The sequence below is a fragment of the Oncorhynchus masou genome, chromosome 32 (genome assembly GCF_036934945.1).
Source record: "Oncorhynchus masou masou isolate Uvic2021 chromosome 32, UVic_Omas_1.1, whole genome shotgun sequence".
Lineage (NCBI taxonomy): Eukaryota > Metazoa > Chordata > Actinopteri > Salmoniformes > Salmonidae > Oncorhynchus > Oncorhynchus masou.
Window position 1 is genome coordinate 73,183,794 of NC_088243.1, and position 13,878 is coordinate 73,197,671.

The window sequence follows — 13,878 nt, forward strand, 5'->3', positions numbered from 1 at the left end:
TAGGAATGGACAGGGATGTTCTCTTCATAAGTGCGTGAATTGGACACTTTTCCTGTCCTGCTAAGCATTTAAAATGTAACGAGTACTTTTGAGTGTCAATGAAAATGTATGGAGTAAAAGGTACATTATTTTCATTAGGAATGCAGTCCATAAAATGTTTCATAATTCACTAATCAACAGCGTTTCTCATAGGCCTACGTACCATTATTATACGACCAAACAAATAAAAGAAGGAAATTATACAAAATAAAAGTGTCATTGTTGTTTTCCTTAGATTTACTTTTCTCTCCAAAAAAATATAATGTATAGGCCTACATACACTCTTAGAGAAAAGGTTCCAAAAGGTTTATTCGGCTGTCCTCGTAGGGAACCCTTTCTGGTTCCAGGTAGAACCCTTGGTGGTTCCAGGTAGAACCCTTGGTGGTTCCAGGTAGCTTCTGTAGAAAGGGTTCACCTGGAACCAAAATGTTTTTTTCAAAGGGTTCTCCTGTGGGGACAGCCACAGAACCCTTTAAGGTTCTAGACATCACAGTGAGAAGCCATCTGTGTATGCTTTCCTCATTTATTTTTATTTAACCTTTATTTAACTAGGCAAGTCAGCTAAGAACACATTCTTATGTACAATGATGGCCTACCAAAAGGTCTCCTGCGGGTATGGGGCCTGAGATTTAAAAAATAAAATAAATACAATATATATATAGGACAAAACACACATCACAACAAGAGAGACAACACAACACTACATAAAGAGAGACCTAAGACAACATAGCAAGGCAGCAACTCAGCATGGTAGCAACACAAAACACGTTACAAACATTATTGGGCACAGACAACAGCACAAAGGGCAAAAAGCTAGAGACAACAATACATCACGCAAAGCAGCCACAACTGTCAGTAAAAGTGTCCATAATTGAGTCTTTGAATGAAGAGATTGAGATAAAACTGTCCAGTTTGAGTGTTTGTTGCAGCTCGTTTCAGTCGCTAGCTGCAGCGAACTGAAAAGAGGAGCGATCCAGGGATGTTTGTGCTTTGGGGACCTTTAATAACAGAATGTGACTGGCAGAACGGGTGTTGCATGTGGGGGATGAGGGCTACAGTATATATCTCAGAAAGGGGGGAGTGAGGCGCTTTTATAAATAAGCATCAACCAGTTGGTCGTGCGACGGGTACACAGAGATGACCAGTATAGAGTGCAGCGATGTGTCATATAAGGAGCATTGGTGGAAAATCTGATGGCCGAATGGTAAAGAACATCTAGCCGCTCGAGAGCACCCTTACCTGCCGATTTATTAATTATGTCTCCGTAATCTAGTATGGGTAGGATGGTCATCTGAATCAGGGTTAATTTGGCAGCTGGGGTGAAAGAGGAGCCATTACGATAGTCTAGATTTAATTTTAGTCTGCAGTTTTGACATGTGCTGAGAGGACAGTGCATCAAGCCTCTAATCAAGCCTACATTTAGCTATTAGATGTATAGAAGAATATCCATTCTCCTCTAGATAGGAAAACCAAACCATTAATCGAATAAAGTAATAAATCCAACCTACACAAACGGCAATAAAATAAACTGACAATCAAAGTTGTTGAAGGCCACCAGAGGGCGACACATCAAAATAAATTTGGCGATTTAAGGGAAAGTTACAGAGTTGAAGCTACGCTGCAAACAAAAGACAACTGAAACCTTAACCTGGGCATATACAACTTCCTCTTAGTAATATGAATAGGCTATATTATATATATTTCTAAATGTGTTTTTCATACAGGGTACAAAGATAAAGATACCAAATAATGGTCACTAGCATAGGCTATTGGAAATTAAAGACCGGGGATCATCAACTAGATTCAGTCGCGGGCTGAGCGGATGGTCAGGGGGCTGGAACATAATTACAAATTATTTGTAGACTGCAAATTGATGGCAAGAACCCCAAACAGATATAACATTAGACTAAAACATAATCATTTCAAACCTTGCTTACATTTTCATATGATCACATATACATTATATCTCCATTATGCGTGGGAATACTTTGGAACAGATTTCCAAAATTAAAATCACTTGGAGCTGATTTGATAAGGACAGATAAGGGCACGCATGACTACTGAAGCCTATGTCCTCTCAGCATCACTTTGCGATAGGCTTCTTTCCGCGTCGGGACGCAAAAGCGACCACACCATCATGAATGCGCACGTCTGGTGGTCAAAGAGATGCGTGCGCGCCTACTGAGTCGGTCAAAAAAAAGCAGCAGATTTCAAATGAGGCTGGACACAAGACTACCGTAGCCATCCATAGCACGTCGTCTTCACCGATTTGAACAACAACTTGGATTAAGAAAGTACACAATTTTTTCTCGTTTCATAAATTACGCAGTGAAGATAAGAAAGGTTTGGGTAAAGTTCGGATACACTCTTGGCTAGTTATATTTCTGATGTGTTTTGCCTGTGCAATAATGACATTTTGAGGGGAGAGAAACAGTCATTCATTTGGACAACCGTGAGAGTTCAGTTAAACTTTATTTTACACCTGTGACCTGATACGGGATCGACTTTGGTTGAGGAGATTATATGCCCAATGGATGGAAATGCAAACATAAACTTAAATGCAAAAGTATTCGTATGGTTAAATTAAAATCAAACGAATGATGACAATTCCATCCAATTGAACCAGTTGATGGTTTCAACCGGGGGATTGTTTCAAACCGCATTCATCATGCAAATGTTTAAATGCAAAGACAACGCAAGAGATAAAGAATAGTGCGTAGGCTACTGGGCTGCTAATAAAGTGTTGTCGTGATGGTGCGCCTGCTAAACTATCTCATGCTGGGGTACCTGACCTGGAATCTACGGATATCAGACGCACAAGGAGAGTACTGCCATGGGTGGCTGGACAGTAATGGAAATTACCACGAGGGCTTTCAGTGTCCGGAGGACTTTGACACCATGGACGCAACCGTGTGCTGCGGGTCTTGTTCCCTGCGGTACTGTTGCGCGGCCGTGGACGCACGGCTGGACCAGGGAAGCTGTACGAACGACAGAGAACAGGAGAACACGGAGTTTGCAGCGCGTAAGTTTAGACTTCCAAAGCATGCCGAGCCTGGGAGGAGAGGACAAGTTAAAGCACAATTAACTTCAATGCAAAACACTAAACTTTGGAGTGTTGTTATTATATAACATTCAAAGATTTCAAAGGTTTAATACAGATTTTATATAGTGAAATATTTAAAAAAAAATGGCATCTCGACACGCTTTTAACGAGCCATGTCACTCAACATTCATGTTTGTCACCATTCAGCCTCTTCAGGTCACTGCCAGGCATGTAGGCATAGCATAATGTATTTCATTATAAAAGTTTTTGTTTTCAATCGGTTTAAATTAGTCTATATTAAGATGAAATATAACATATAAATACATAATCGTTTGTCCTATTTGAAAAAATAATTTAGAAGACAAAAATGCTATTATATTTCATTTATCAAGGCCTACATTTTGTTTTCATAAGCATATTGTACAAATAATCTCATTAAAATGGATCTTGTCATTTTGAAACCTAACATAAGCACTGAAAGTAACTTTTCATTGAGTTATAACAACGTAATTGCTCTATCAAGATGCAGAAATTACAGCCTATCTTGATTTACAAAGAAAAAGCACTAGGCAGCTCCAATTCCATGCATGTGGGGCACCTGTTTTTTTGGCTTGGGCTTCATTTGACCTCAGGTTAGGTACATTGTGGGCATGTGATACACCTGGAGAGTGTCACCATGCATTCCTCGAGTTACACGATATGCAAGAAAAAACATTGTGTGATACTACCCCAGACCTATGTGAAAATAAGTGGATGGAGTTTGACCACAAGGCCCTATATAAACCATGCAACGTTGAAACAATCATGCACCAGAGTGTGTATTTGATACCTTAGGCTATTTCACTATACTTCACAATATTTTGGCATGCCTGTGTAGTAGAGGTTATTAGCTTATAATTAATTACCAATTTAAAACAAGAGCTTTCATTCACATAAAATATGCTTATTCGGGGAATTATTCATCATTAGTTCAAAATGTATACCATTTATGGAATTAAACAGAATCTAGACTTACATTTAACTAATTTCACCAAATGTCAAAATAATTTGTCTCCAGTGTTGCGAAGCCTCAGCTGGTGTAGTCAATACAATTTCCATTTTTTAATGAAAATAAATTATCTTCAAATGATTTCCTTCCCTTGGCGCCAATTGCCATTTTAAACTGTAATCTGAACATTTAATCTAAGTTTTGGAAAGATGTATTCAGACAAAAATGCTTATGTTAAATTATTTTAAGAATATTCGCAGTAACTGTTGCATAGTCCAATTCAGGCTTAAAACAATTAATATAAAGACAATTACTCAACAACACCCAAGAAATAGAAGGCTATTAATAACTACAAAACAGATGGTTTTGTTGGTGGATGTTGGTTACATGAAATTTAAAAAATATAGTATAAACATGCCTTTTAACAGTTTGAATACATTGTATTGACAGCCTAACTGTACTTGCTTACTGTTCTAGTAGCAGATGTTTCTTTTTTTGCAGCACTGCATTGTATTGTATAATTCACCTCAGTGGCCGACTTACATTATATCGTGCAAACGTTTACTACCAGTATGACATTAAAATGGGCTATTGAAAATATGCTTTGCAACAATAAAAAATGGTCTTGTGAGTTAATGTAAAGAAATACTGTATATTAAGGGGATTTAGGAAAGGATGAGTAAAAGAGTAACATTTCACCTTTGTCTTCTAAAATGTCCTTTCTCCTGAATCCCCCTCCATTTAAAAGGTGTACACCTGGATTCTGTAGAAAACAGAAAGAGAACATACAGTTGAAGTCGGAAGTTTACATACACTTAGGTTGGAGTCATTAAAACTCGTTTTTCAACCACTCCACAAATATCTTGTTAACCAACTATAGCTTTGACAAGTCGGTTAGGACATCTAATTTGCTCATGACACAACTCATTTTTCCAACATTTGTTTACATGCCGAAGAACACCATCCCAACTGTAAAGCATGGGGGTGGCAGCATGATGTTGTGGGTTTGCTTTGCTGCAGGAGGGACTTGTGCATCTCACAAAATAGATGGCATTATGAGGTAGGAAAATTATGTGGATATATTGAAGCAACATCTCAAGACATCAGTCAGGAAATTAAAGCTTGGTCGCAAATGAGTCTTCCAAATGGACAATGACCCCAAGCATACTTCTAAAGTTGTGGCAAAATAGCTTAAGGACAACAAAGTCAAGGTATTGGAGTGGCCATCACAAAGCCCTGACCTCAATCTTGTAGAAAATTTGTAGGTAGAATTGAAAAAGTGTGTACAAGCAAGGAGGCCTACAAACCTGACTTAGTTACACCAGCTCTGTCAGGAGGAATGGGTCAAAATTCACCCAACTTTTTGTGGGAAGCTTGTCGAAGGCTACCCAAAATGTTTGACCCAAGTTAAACAATTTAAAGGCAATGCTACCAAATACTAATTGAGTGTATGTAAACTTCTGACCCACTGGGAATGTGATGAAATAAATAAAAGCTGAAATAAATCCTTCTCTCGACTATTATTCTGACATTTCACATTCTGAAAATAAAGTGGTGATCCAAACTGACTGACACGGAACCCAAACCGGCTGTGCGTGTGCGCCATCGTGCCGAAATTAATTTTGTCCCCCTACACCAAACGCGATCACGACACGCAGGTTAAAATATCAAAACAAACTCTGAACCAATTATATTAATTTGGGGACAGATCAAAAAAGCATTAAACATTTATGGCAATTTAGCTCGCTAGCTTGCACTTGCTAGCTAATTTGTCCTATTTAGCTAGCTTGCTGTTGCTAGCTAATTTTTCCTGGGATATAAACATTGAGTTGTTATTTTACCTGAACGCTTGCACACGCGATGTGTCCGGTCTGGTCAGCGTGTTGACATGGAATTTTTACTAGGATTAAATGCAGGAATTGTGAAAAACGGAGTTTGGTGTATGTAAACTTCCGACTTCAACTGTAGGTCTGTACACATTTGCAATACAGTTTATTATGCACACTTGGTATCACACATATGTTCACTGACTCCACATAGGTTTATTAACTATGAACTCCACTTCTTGTTGGCCCTGTTTCCATGAGCTTAGCACAGGTCTGTAAGTGATTGATGGGGTAAGCAATGTTACCACCCTATTACCTTCACAAATCAAACCAGTATTCAGATCTGTGATTACCGAAAGGTTAAATTATGAATTTAAGTATTCAAACAGGTATTCAAATTAACGTTTTCAAGTATTCCAACACCTGTTCCTCCTTGCAGAGCCCATCTATGTGCCCTTCCTGATGGTGGGCTCCATCTTCGTGGCCTTCGTGGTGGTGGGCTCCTTGGTTGCTGTCTACTGCTGCACCTGCCTGCGGCCCAAGCAGCCAACACAGCAGCCTATCCGTTTCCCTCTGCGCAGCTGCCAGACCGAGACCATCCCCATGATCCTGACCACTGCGCCACCCAGCCTGCGCACCCCCTCGCGCCAGTCCAGCACGGCCACCACCAGCTCCAGCTCGGCTGGCGGGGGCAGCTCGGTGCGCCGCTTCTCCCTCGGAGGTCAGGGTCAGCAGCAGCACGGGTGCTTGGTGTCAGCATCTGCATCCTTCTCCCCCTCCATGCCCCAGCCGCTGCTTCCACCACCCCCGCCGCCCCCCTACACCTCTCCCACGGCCTGCATGCCAGGTGGCAGCCAGCAACCCCATCCCCACCCCCACGCCCAGCTGCACCAGCCCATGCACCAACACCCGGCCCAGGGCACGGGCTTCTTGCTGCCCCAGCAATACTTCTTCCCCCTGCAGCCGGAGCCCTTCTCCGGGGTCAAGGGCTTTGCAGACTTTGGACAGAGCTGACGGGGCTCCACGGGCAATGAGGAGGGGGATTACAGGGGCACTGTGTGATGTGAGCAGGGTTGTGTTCACTAGGCACCAAACGGAAGAAAATGGACCGAAACTAGGAAGGGACTACCTGAACCTGTCCAGAATGAGTTTGTTTAACGCTGTGAGACGTTTTAAATCACTGAACGTTACTGAACATGAGCCTGGTGTGTTGTGTTGACAGACAGTCAGTGGCTAAGGGGAGGACTGCTCTGACGTGCAGTACAGTTGGCCTGTTGAATGGAGACTGGGTGACAGGACAGTTAGGAGGTGCTCAAGATGAACCACAAGAAATCTCCCTAGTCGAGCTGAATACATGGGTCTTGTCTAAGTCAGTGGTTCCCAAACTGTGCGGGTCGGGGGGGGACTCAGTGCGGCTTTCAACTTGCTCTTGAAAGTTGTAATAGTCGAATGCACAAGGTGCAATTTCAAAATTGGGAAGTGCATCATCAGTTCCTCTTGTCATGTCAGTCATTGCATTATTTAGAGAGCTCTTTATCAGAAATGTCCACATGAACTAGTCAATGTCAGCTAATGTTTTCTTTTTGCCCATAGATGTTGTAATTTTTTTGTCACTCAAATATCACATGAATACACATTAGACATGGGAAAATGTGTAGAATTGCAGGATATAAGCTTTAAAACTGCAACAATACAAAATCTACCAACAAGAGGGGTGTGAAGAGTTTGTCATGAACAGTGCTTGTGTCCATTGAAATAGACATGGAGCACTCATGCGCGGGTGGTGACAGAGGGGTGTTGGAAGGGGAACCTGAGTGAAAAAGTTTTGGAAACCCTACTCTAAGTTACAGGAATGGAATCTGCTCAGACCAGACAGGACCTGTTTACTGGTCTTTATCGTTTTCAATGTCATGCACTTTTTTGTTTATATACATTTGTATTGTAATCAAGAGTATCTGTCTTCTTTTATACACACTTTGGTTAAACAGTGATTTTCAATTGTCACAATAACTTTTGTGTCATCAACATCTTTCAGAAGTGTTCTGCAAATTTTTTTGGCAAGCTGTTGGACATTTCATGCAATGGAAATCAAATTATAATTTTGACAATCACAAGCCCCTCTAAAAAGAGGGACAGGACTGACACCAAGTTGTGCAGTAAGGTGGACAAAGCCAAAAGATTTACTGTGTACAGTGTTCACTGGTTTGATGCTCTAGACCAGATGTGTCCCAACTTCTTATGTAGGGCTATGACACACAAATCAATAAACTATCATATTAGCCAACACCAAATAAAAGTCCAGTATTTTATCTTGTCATGCAACGCTACAAATTATAAATTATAAAATGTGAAAAACACTCCCCAGAAAAATGTTACCGTCTCTTAAATAATCTAACAGTGGATGGTTGAAAATTGCTTCATTGCTCATTTATTAATACATTCGGTAGTAATACTTACTGTATAGTACAATCTTCTGAAAATGGCTTTTCAACGGTTTCCTTTAGGCTGTTAAAGCCACAATCATGAGTTTGTATTTTAAACATTCAGCCCAACTGCAGCCTCCCCATTTGTTTATGAAACTACAAGGCAAAAATATGGCTGGCAAATAATGGATTTTCCCCTTCAGCCACAGACATATAAGCAACTAAAACTGTTGGAGATCAGTTATTCGCTACCTGTCGCTCATCCTTATGCCATACTTCACATGAGGAATGTGGCAATGAGATCAGTCATTGTCAATGCTCAATGAGCATGTCATAGCCACAGTGTTAAAAACAACTGGTCCCAGAAATAGGGAAAAGTTTTGGGTTGCACGAGCAGGTATGGCAAGAGTCCACAAAGACTGCTCTGTTCCCTAGTCATTCAAGCGTGAAATCGACTTGGAAATCACTGTCCTATTATGGCAGATAAGATGGAATAGTTCATAAAGCGGATAGTGTTTGGGGCTAGATTCTGAACCTGCCAAACAAAGGAAAAATTACAGCAACACCCAAAGACGACCGCAAGTAATTTCTTATTTTTTTTGAAAGTCTCAGAATCAACCATGTTTAGCCAGACAAGCACCCCAGTCCAATAGAAACCTTTACACAGGCAGACCTGCATCCTACTGGTTGGAGCTATTTGTCACGCCCTGGTCTAAGTATTTTGTGTTTTTCTTCATGTATTGGGTCAGGCCAGGGTGTGGCATGGAGTTTTTGTATTGTGGTGTGTTTTGTCTTGGGGTTTTGGTGTGTATGTATTTGGGATTGTAGCTAGTGGGGTTATCTAGCAAAGTCTATGGCTGTCTGGAGTGGTTCTCAATCAGAGGCAGGTGCTTATCGTTGTCTCTGATTGGGAACCATATTTAGGCAGCCATATTCTTTGAGTTTGTCGTGGGTCCTTAGTGTCTTGATGTCCTTGTTGACACCAGTTTAGGCTGTTTCGGATTTCATTTATTTGTTTTGTATTGATTCGTGTTACGTTTGTTTTGTTAAACATGGATCACAATAGACACGCTGCAGTTTGGTCCGACTCTCCTTCACCATATGAAAACCGTGACAGAATCACCCACCATAAACGGACCAAGCAGCGTGTCAACAGGCAGGAGCAGCCCAAAGAGGAGCTGCGTATTAAGGATTTCTGGGCATGGGAGGAAATCCTTGACGGGAGAGGACCCTGGGCTAAACCAGGGGAGTGTAGCTGCCCAAAGGTGCAGCAGGAGAAGAGGAAACAGGAGCAGCCCAAAGAGGAGCTGCGTATTAAGGATTTCTGGACATGGGAGGAAGAACTGGACGGAAAAGGACCCTGGGCTCAGCCTGGTGAATATCGCCGCCCCAAGGAGGAACTAGAGGCGGCTAAAGCGGAGAGGCGCTGGTATGAGGAGGCAGCACGGCGACGTGGATGGAAGCCCGGGAATCAGTCCCAAAAATTTATTGGGGGTGGCTATCAGGGAGTATGGCTACGCCAGGTAGGAGACCTGCGCAAACTCCCTGTGCTTACCGGGGGGCTAGAGAGACCGGGCAGGCACCGTGTTATGCAGTGGTGCGCACGGTGTCCCCAGTGCGGGTGCATAGCCCGGTGCGGTATATTTCAGCTCCGCGTATCGGCCGGGCTAGATTGAGCGTCGAGCCAAATGCCATGAAGCCGGCTCAATGCATCTGGTCCCCAGTGCGTCTCCTTGGGCCGGCTTACATGGCACCAGCCTTGCGCTCGGTGTCTCCGGTTCGCCTACATAGCCCAGTGCGGGCTATTCCACCTCTCAGCACTGGCAGGGCAACCAAGAGTATTCTACCAGGTAAGGTTGGGCAGGCTCGGTGCTCAAGAGCTCCAGTGCGCCTGCACGGTCCGGTCTATCCAGTACCACCTCCACACCCCAGCCCTCCGGTAGCAGCTCCCCGCACCAGGCTTCCTGTGCGTGTCCTCGGCCCAATTACCACCAGTGCCAGCACCACGCATCAGGCATACAGTGCGCCTCGCCTCTCCTGCCCTGTCGGAGCCTTTCTCCTCTCCAGCGCTGCCGGAGCCTCCTGCCTGTTTGGAGCAGCCAGAGCTGCCAGTCTGCATGGATCAGCTAGAGCTGCCAGTCTGCATGGAACAGCTAGAGCTGCCAGTCTGCATGGAACAGCTAGAGCTGCCAGTCTGCCCAGCGTCGCCAGTCTGCCCAGCGTCGCCAGTCTGCCCAGCGCCGCCAGTCTGCTCAGCGCCGCCAGTCTGTCCAGATCTGCCAGTCAGCCAGACCCTTCCAGATCTGCCAGTCAGCCAGACTCTTCCAGATCTGCCAGACTCTTCCAGATCTGCCAGTCAGCCAGACTCTTCCAGATCTGCCAGTCAGCCAGACTCTTCCAGATCTGCCAGTCAGCCAGACTCTTCCAGATCTGCCAGACTCTTCCAGATCTGCCAGTCAACCAGACCCTTCCAGATCTGCCAGTCAGCCAGACCCTTCCAGATCTGCCAGTCAGCCAGACCCTTCCAGATCTGCCAGTCAGCCAGACCCTTCCAGATCTGCCAGTCAGCCAGACCCTTCCAGATCTGCCAGTCAGCCAGACCCTTCCAGATCGGCCAGTCAGCCAGACCCTTCCAGATCGGCCAGTCAGCCAGACCCTTCCAGATCGGCCAGTCAGCCAGACCCTTCCAGATCGGCCAGTCAGCCAGACTCTTCCAGATCTGCCAGACCCTTCCAGATCTGCCAGTCAACCAGACCCTTCCAGATCTGCCAGTCAACCAGACCCTTCCAGATCTGCCAGTCAACCAGACTCTTCCAGATCCGCCAGTCAACCAGACTCTTCCAGATCTGCTAGTCAGCCAGGATCCGCCAGTCAGCCAGGATCTGCCGGAACCACCAGCAAGCCAGGATCTGGTAGATCCATCAACCTGCCTGAGCTTCCTCTCACTCCCGAGCTTTCTCTCAGTCCCGAGCTTTCTCTCAGTCCCGAGCTGCCTCAGTCCCGAGCTGTCCTTCGGTCCCGATCTGCTCCTCAGTCCAGTGGGGTTCTGGGTGAGGACTACTGGGCCATGGTCGGCGGCGAGGGTGGTCTATCCAGGGACGCGAGGAGAGGGGACTAAGACAGTGACTGAGTGGGTTCCACGTCCCGCGCCGGAGCCGCCACCATGGACAGACGCCCACCCGGACCCTCCCTATTGTTTTGAGGTGCGTTCGGGAGTCCGCACCTTAGGGGGGGGGGTTCTGTCACGCCCTGGTCTAAGTATTTTGTGTTTTTCTTCATGTATTGGGTCAGGCCAGGGTGTGGCATGGAGTTTTTGTATTGTGGTGTGTTTTGTCTTGGGGTTTTGGTGTGTATGTATTTGGGATTGTAGCTAGTGGGGTTATCTAGCAAAGTCTATGGCTGTCTGGAATGGTTCTCAGAGGCAGGTGCTTATCGTTGTCTCTGATTGGGAACCATATTTGGGCAGCCATATTCTTTGAGTTTGTCGTGGGTGATTGTCCTTGGTGTCTTGATGTCCTTGTGCTGTGTTAGTTGACACCAGTTTAGGCTGTTTCGGTTTTCATTTTTCGTTTATTTGTTTTGTAGTGTTTTGTATTGATTCGTGTTACGTTTGTTTTATTAAACATGGATCACAATAGACACGCTGCAGTTTGGTCCGACTCTCCTTCACCATATGAAAACCGTGACACTATTCTTGCTCAAATGTCAACACAATAGTTTTCCTATATTATTAAGGGTCTTGTTAAAGCATTTGACAGGGCACCTCTAGTCATTAAAAACACTAGAACTGATCTTTCAGATACTGTATTTTAGAGGTATCATACTGCTCTGAATCATCTCATAACTCAAAGAAAATACTTCACAGATTTCCACTTTTTGAAAGTTACATTGGCAGTAATACAAATCTCCTCTTTAAATCTTCGTATTCCTTCAAAGATCAGTTGTCCTGAGTCTGCACAACTCTGCCAGGACCTAGGAGTGTTTTAGTACTATATCTCTTGACACAATGATGAAAATAATCATGGCCTCTAAACCTTCAAGCTGCATACTGGATCCTATTCCAACTAAACTACTGAAAGAGCTGCTTCCTGTGCTTGGCCCTCCTATGTTGAACATAATAAAGTCTCTCTATCCACCGGATGTGTACCAAACTCACTAAAAGTGGCATTAATAAAGCCTCTCTTGAAAAGCCAAACCTTGACACAAAAATATAAAAAAACTAATCGGCCTATATCGAATCTTCCATTCCTCTCAAATTTTTTGAAAAAGCTGTTGCGTAGCAACTCACTGCCTTCCTGAAGACAATGTATACAAAATGCTGTCTGGTTTTAGACCCCATCATAGCACTAAGACTGCACTTGTGAAGGTGGTAAATCACCTTTTAATGGCATCAGACCGAGGCTCTGCATCTGTCCTCGTGCTCCAAGACCTTAGTGCTGCTTTTGATACCATCGATCACCACATTCTTTTGGAGAGATTAAAAACTCAAATTGGTCTACACAGACAAGTTCTGGCCTAGTTTAGATCTTATCTGTCAGAAAGATATCAGTTTGTCTCAATGGTTTGTCCTCTGACAAATCAACTGTACATTTCCGTGTTCTTCAAGTTTCCGTTTTAGGACCACTATTGTTTTCACTATATATTTTTTCTTGGGGATGTCATTCGAAAACATGTTAACTTTCACTGCTATGCAGATGACACACAGCTGTACATTTCAATGAAACACGGCGAAGCCCCAAAAATGCCCTCGCTAGATGCCTGTGTTTCAGACATAAGCAAGTGGATGGCTGCAAATGTTATATTTTTAAACTCAGACAAAACAGAGATGCTTGTTCTAGGTCCCAAGAAACAAAGAGATCTTCTGTTGAATCTGACAATTAATCTTGGTGGTTGTATAGTCATCTCAAATAAAACTGAAGGACCTTGATTCTGGACCCTGATCTCTTATTTGACGAACATATTAAGACTGTTTCAAGGACAGCTTTTTTCCATCTACGTAACATTGAAAAAATCTGAAACTTTGTCCAAAAATGATGCAGAAAAATTAATCCATGCTTTTGTTCCTTCTAGGTTAGACTACTTCAATGCTCTACTTTCCGGCTACCCGGATAAAGCACTAAATAAACTTCAGTTAGTGCTAAATATGGCTGCTAGAATCCTGACTAGAAACCAAAAATGTGATCATATTACTCCAGTGCTAGCCTCCCTACACTGGCTTCCTGTTACAGCAAGGGCTGATTTCAAGGTTTTACTGCTAACCTACAAAGCATTACATGGGCTTGCTTCTACCCATCTTTCTGATTTGGTCCTGCCGTACATACCAACACGTACGCTACGGTCACAAGACGCAGGCCTCCTAATTGTCCCTCGAATTTCTAAGCAAACAGCTAGAGGCAGGGCTTTCTCCTATAGAGCTTGATTTTTATGGAATGGTCTGCCTACCCATGTGAGAGACGCAGACGCTGTCTCAACCTTAAAGTCTTTACTGAAGTCTCATCTCTTCAGTGGGTCATATGATTGAGTGGAGTCTGGCCCAGGAGTGTGAAGGTGAACGGAAAG

The 13,878-nt window shown here is 43.8% G+C and overlaps 1 protein-coding gene across 1 annotated transcript; it reads left to right on the forward strand.

The window, feature by feature from the left end:
- Positions 1-2,183: 2,183 nt before the first annotated feature.
- shisa3 (shisa family member 3) lies at positions 2,184-7,284 on the forward strand. Its single transcript, XM_064955743.1, has 2 exons — positions 2,184-3,061; positions 6,336-7,284. Exons 1-2 carry the CDS (start codon positions 2,791-2,793, stop codon positions 6,908-6,910), a joined length of 846 nt encoding a protein of 281 aa, XP_064811815.1. The 5' UTR covers positions 2,184-2,790; the 3' UTR covers positions 6,911-7,284.
- Positions 7,285-13,878: the final 6,594 nt, after the last annotated feature.